Genomic DNA, 5,590 nt, shown 5'->3' with positions numbered 1-5,590 from the left:
CCAGGCTCTATCAGACCAGCAAACCTGGTCCCTTTTTTTTTATGATTTTGAATTTTGTTCCACATTGTTCTCCCACTCTATCCAGGATTTCCTACATAGATCCTCCTCTAAGTGGTTGACAGTGGTAGCTGGGCACCATCTAGTTCTTCTGGTCTCATAGTTATAGTTTGAGGATCGCATGGTGCCAAGGCAGTAAATTTTTAGGAAAGTAGATTGCACACTCTTCCTTACATGGATTGGCTGGTGAGTTTGAACCACCAACTTCTAGTTAGCAAGCAAATGCCTTAGGCACTGTGACACCAGAGCTCCTTATTGAGCCACCAGAACTCCCTAATTAATTATAACTATTATTATTGTTACTATTTAGTAGGCACAAGAATATACAGGTAATTTAATTATTTCTGAAAGTTCCTCTTAAATACTAGACTTCAGAGTCCAGCTCAATCACCCATCCACTAGGACCACAGTAAAAGAAGGTTAGGACAGGGATGGAGAAGGATCAGTGTAAGGGAAGTGCAATGTACCCAAAACCATGGGGCTGTCCAAGGTACTCACTAGATTCAGAGTAATACAGAAATCATAAAGTCAAAATAGAATTTCCACATAAGAAAACACCAAATCTAGGCACTACCCCCAATTTCAAATTATTTTCTACTTTTGAGCACACAGTTCCTACTCAATCTACGAGCATGCAGGCTCCCTTCTACTATGAGCAAGCCACCCTGCAAAAACACAGCAAAAAGAGAAGCCAAGAAGGCAGGCTGACAATAATCCTATAATTGAAGTCGCTGACTTGCTTATGTTCCTAAACTGGAAAGAAAAATGGTTTTCACCTTGGTTCTTCTAATCCAGTTCTATCTAGTAAAACATTCTTCAATGATGTTGTTGTGATTACGTGCTGTCAAGTCAGACCCGACTCATAGCAACCCCACCTTGGGTTTCCAAGGCACCATCACTACGGAAGTAGATTGCCCCATCTTGCTTCAAGGAGTGGCTGGTGGGTTTGAACCACCAGCCTTCTGGTTAGCAGTCAAATGCCTTAGGCACTATGCTACCAGAGCTCCCTTCTTCAACAATAACAAAGTTCTAATGATAGCAAGGTTCTATATATGCACTGACCAACACAGTAGCCAGCCACAGTAACCATTAACACATGTGGGCAGTGAGAACTTGATATGTGGCTAGTATGACTGAGGAACTGAATTTCTAATTTATTTAATTGTAATTCATTTAAATGACTAGACACATGTGGCTTGGGGCCACACTGGACATTGCAACTATGACCAATTGGGAGTGGCAGTCTGCAGCACCATATTGAAAGGGATCGTAAAGTGAGTCTGGGCCCATCGTAAACAGTGCTATGAGGGATTAGAGATGTCTGTTCCAGGGCAGGGGAGTACAGCCTTCACCATATTTGCAGATTCTGGTAAAGGATTTTATCTCCCCTTATACCAAAAGAGAACTTCTCTTTTGTAATATCTATACTGATTCTCAGACACTAGAGGGTCATTTTCTAACTCTTGTAAGAAATTAAATTGGCTGAAAGAACAAGATGATAATAAGGATAAAAGGGGTGGGGGGGAAGGACTTCACCTGGAAGAAATATTGGTTTCTTATAGTTTTACAAAATTACATGAAATCAACTGAGTGTTAAACTACAGATTATTTTTTTTATTGCAATTTGGATGAAAGTTTACAGAGCAAATTCACTTTCCATACAGCAGCTCACATACTCTTTGTCTCATGACACAGACTACAATTTACCACAATGCAACAGCTCCCCTCCCACTTCCTCCCCTTAGTTACCTCTTCCCTATATCCTTCCCTCCATGCACTACTGCCCCCTGAGCTGTCAACATGGGCATACACAGCCCTTCTATTAAGCTACAGATTGTTTTAAGCTATAGACCTTTCTTCAGGAATGTTATAGGTGTGTGCTAACACATCATTAAGATGATTTAACAAATTAAAAAAAAAAAAAACTGATTACAGAGAGAGTAAATCACATTATTTATTTTCAATACAGAAAATATACTAATGCTGTTGCAAAAAGAACCCACCATGCCTCGACTGAAAGGACTACATCCCTCCACACTTTAAAAACAATGCATTTTACATTTTGATAAAAGAACAGAACTTGAACTTTTGATTGTTGCAAAAATGTCAATGTACAGAACTGCCTCCATGAAATACCATCTTTGACCATGGGTATGGATGAATCAAAAAATGCCACATGCAACTCTACCATCATGCTTAAAATCAGGAATATATGTTCTCATCCATATCCTAAGAAGTCTTATAAAGCCCTCCCAAGGGAAAGTGATTTCAAACTCATGAAAATTTGGTTCCAAGATGATCCTTAAAGCCTCAAGTTGAGAACAATTTTGATATTGCCCTTGGGGTTCAACTATACACAGTCAAATGAGAAGTTTTTGGTATAAGCATGTATTTCTATCCCAAATCCTTAACCCTGGGAAGGCTCTAGAACTATTCAAGCTTCCTCCAAACCCAAAAGAGAGTCAGTTGGTGCTTTTATTCAATTGCTCCAAATAGAGCCACATCAAAGCAGTTACCTATACTACCTTCCAAAGTATTTACAATAGCTTACACAGTGAGATAATACACTTCTCCTGGCTTAATTTACTATTTTCCCGGGATTTTGTATATGAAACTTCAACTTATCCAAATAAAGTTTATCTTATTTAAGCACCAAAAGCTGGTACCATGGCTGGATTCTCAAAGAGAACATTCTTTTGAGGCCCTAAGTAACCAGAAAGCTGTTGTAACAGCAAAATTTCAACTATTATATGTTTAATAGAATCCTTCCATATCAAAAATGAAACTGCACTTAACAGAAAAACTTTGCCCCCAGAAAACAAAAGGGCTGTTGTACATTAATACAAGAGATCAAGTTAAAAATTAATATGGAAATGAAAAATAACCTCTTGTTCTCTTACCTCTACCACTGTGGTTTCTGCAGCTTTGCACATAGGCAAGTTGAAATTCCTTGCACTCTTCCTATATTAGGGATAGAAGAAACAAGGAGTTAAAAAAGAAAACCAAAAATAAGAAACATCAGTCGCAGCTTTAAAATTTTATAGATGAAAAGAAATGCTATGAACCAAAAATCTGTGAAGCTTTTTTAAAAGAATGTTTCATATGATGTATATTTTCCACTAATGAAGATTTATAGCTATTTTATAACTAAAAAAATACATTGGCCACTTCATTTAATTCATATAGATTTTTTAAGAGATGGAAGGAAAGAGGGACTATTTTATACATTCAATATGTAGTTTATACACCAAAAAAAAAAAAAAAAAGTATTATTAATAAATCTACTCTACTTAAAGCTAAATTCCCTAAATTGTTTAACTGGGATGCCACTTTTTCATTAAATATCTCATGAAACAACTTGCTCTAATTAAACTATTAAGAAAGCAGCACATTCTTCATATGAGAAGGTATAGTAATTATATTCTCTGTTAAAGAGAAGCATATTGCTGAAATTAAATGAAACAGTGATGAGTAATTTGTGAGTCACCTATAAAGATCATTGTAGAGAATCATTTTCTAGAGAAATTTTTGAAAGTATAACACCCACATCAGACCTTGAGGTGTAAAAATTTCAAGAAGGTGCTACATTTGCTAATACTTTTATAACCGCAGTTCCTAAGTAAATGCACTTTCCCTAACATAAAAATTAAGACATATTTTTGTTTCTTAAGCATCAGTCGATAGGAAAACTTCTTTGGTTGAGGGAGATGAGTCACAGTTTCATTTTAGTTGCTCTTTTATCTCGTCAATGTTTCTTGCACTCAAATTCAAGGGTAAGTATTAGGACAGATGTGCCCTTGAGGAAGGAGCCCCTGTGTACTTTTACAAAGTTCTAGGTTGGATTCTACAAGAGGTCCAGGCATCAAAAGCTCCAAGGGCAGAATGGCCAGAGCAGAAGGGGTCCTCATCCAGGCGTCTCAAGATTAACAATGGCCTAAACAGATCTCTACACCAGTGGTCCCACTAAATGTAAGACAGGCCTAGGATTTAGTTTTAGAATCTAGGTCACATAAACCACTGGTGATGAGAATTCTCATTTCCCATCACAGAATTCTAAAGTCATGCTTTGGGAGAAATGGTCTCCATGGCTAGTGTTCATTATGCCATACTGAGCCCTCATGTAGGAACAAGAGCCAGGCCATGAGAATGGGAAAAATCATAGAAATATTTCTAATAATTCATTTCCATTTTCTACTACACAAATTCTACTAAAAAGCAATTAAGCCTTACCAACATTACATCAAGGTGTTAACTAAAGCAGCCACAATGCAAAATTTCTTCTAAATTGCCAGTCTTACCTACTTGTTACTTTAAAAAACTGGCTTAACCAGTATGGCAATCCCTTAAAAAGTTGGAATTAGAAATACCATTTGATCCAGCCATTCCATTAGTAGGTATACATATCCTAAAGAAGTGAGAGCCAGGTCAAGAACAGATATATGCACACCCATGTTCATCACAGCACTATTTACAACAGCAAAAAAGATGGAAACAACCTAGGTGCCCATCAGCAGAAGAATGGATAACCAATCTATGGTACATACACACAATGGAATACTATGCAACCCTAAAGAATAACATAGAATCTTCAAAACACCACATAACGTGGATGAACTTGGAAGACATTATGCTGAGTAAAGTAAGTCAATCACAGGACAAATATTGTATTAGTCCATTATTGTAAAAAATCAAGGAGAGGTTTACATATGGAAGGAAATTTTCTTTGTTGGTTACAAGAGATGGGAGAGGAGGGGAGGGAACACTTAGATAGAAAACCAAAGATGCATGGAAACAATTAGTCCATGAGATCCTCAGACTATATGAATATGAGACCAGAAAAACTGTAAGAGAATAAACTCCTGTTTGTTAAGGCCATCACATTTGTGGTATTTCTGTTAGAGCTCCTCAGAAGGAAGATGGGGCAATCTACTTCCGTAGTGATACTGCCTCGGAAACCCAAGGAGGGGTCGCTATGAGTCAGGTCCGACTCAACGGCACATAAAAACAACAACAACAGGTAACCAGAACAGGAGCCTAACAGGTGAAGCCTTTAATACCAAACATTCTGGAAAACTCAGAAATGGTATAATTTTCAAAATACAAATATGTAATCTATAAAACTAAGTTACTAAATACTTTAAATACACTCACAGTAAGCAAAAGATGTTAAAATCTGCTAAACCTGGTATTATCCAGATAATGAGAACAAAAATTGTGCATTACTAAGATTACCAACTTTTCAGATAAAACCTTTGTAAGTATTTCCCAGCAAACATCAGTAAAGCTGGAAAAAACTGACCAAAATGATTAATAGCAATGTGTTTCCAGAATATCATAGTTAATTTAACATTTTAAGATAATATATGTATTATGCGCAGGGAGACAGCTCAGGGGGCAGGAGTGTATGGAGGGATGGACACTGGGAAGAGGTAACTATGGGGAGGAAGTGGGAAGGGAGCTGTTGCATTGTGGTAAACTGTGGTCAATGACATGAGACAAAGTATATGTGAACTGCTGTATAGAAAGTGAATTT

The 5,590-nt window shown here is 37.1% G+C and overlaps 1 protein-coding gene across 1 annotated transcript in view; it reads right to left on the bottom strand.

Moving 5' to 3' along the window:
* OXCT1 (3-oxoacid CoA-transferase 1) overlaps positions 1-5,590 on the bottom strand; it is a 242,960-nt gene that overhangs the window by 176,906 nt on the left and 60,464 nt on the right. Inside the window, exon 7 of the mRNA XM_007950532.2 lies at positions 2,958-3,018. Within this exon, the coding sequence (XP_007948723.2) occupies positions 2,958-3,018 (61 nt within the window). The remainder of the gene's footprint in view (positions 1-2,957; positions 3,019-5,590) is intronic.

This window comes from Orycteropus afer, unplaced genomic scaffold (genome assembly GCF_000298275.1).
Source record: "Orycteropus afer afer isolate SDZICR_OR568_19922 unplaced genomic scaffold, OryAfe1.0 scaffold00275, whole genome shotgun sequence".
NCBI lineage: Eukaryota > Metazoa > Chordata > Mammalia > Tubulidentata > Orycteropodidae > Orycteropus > Orycteropus afer.
Note: the sequence above shows the minus strand (reverse complement) of the source record. Positions and strands in the feature narration are given on the sequence as shown.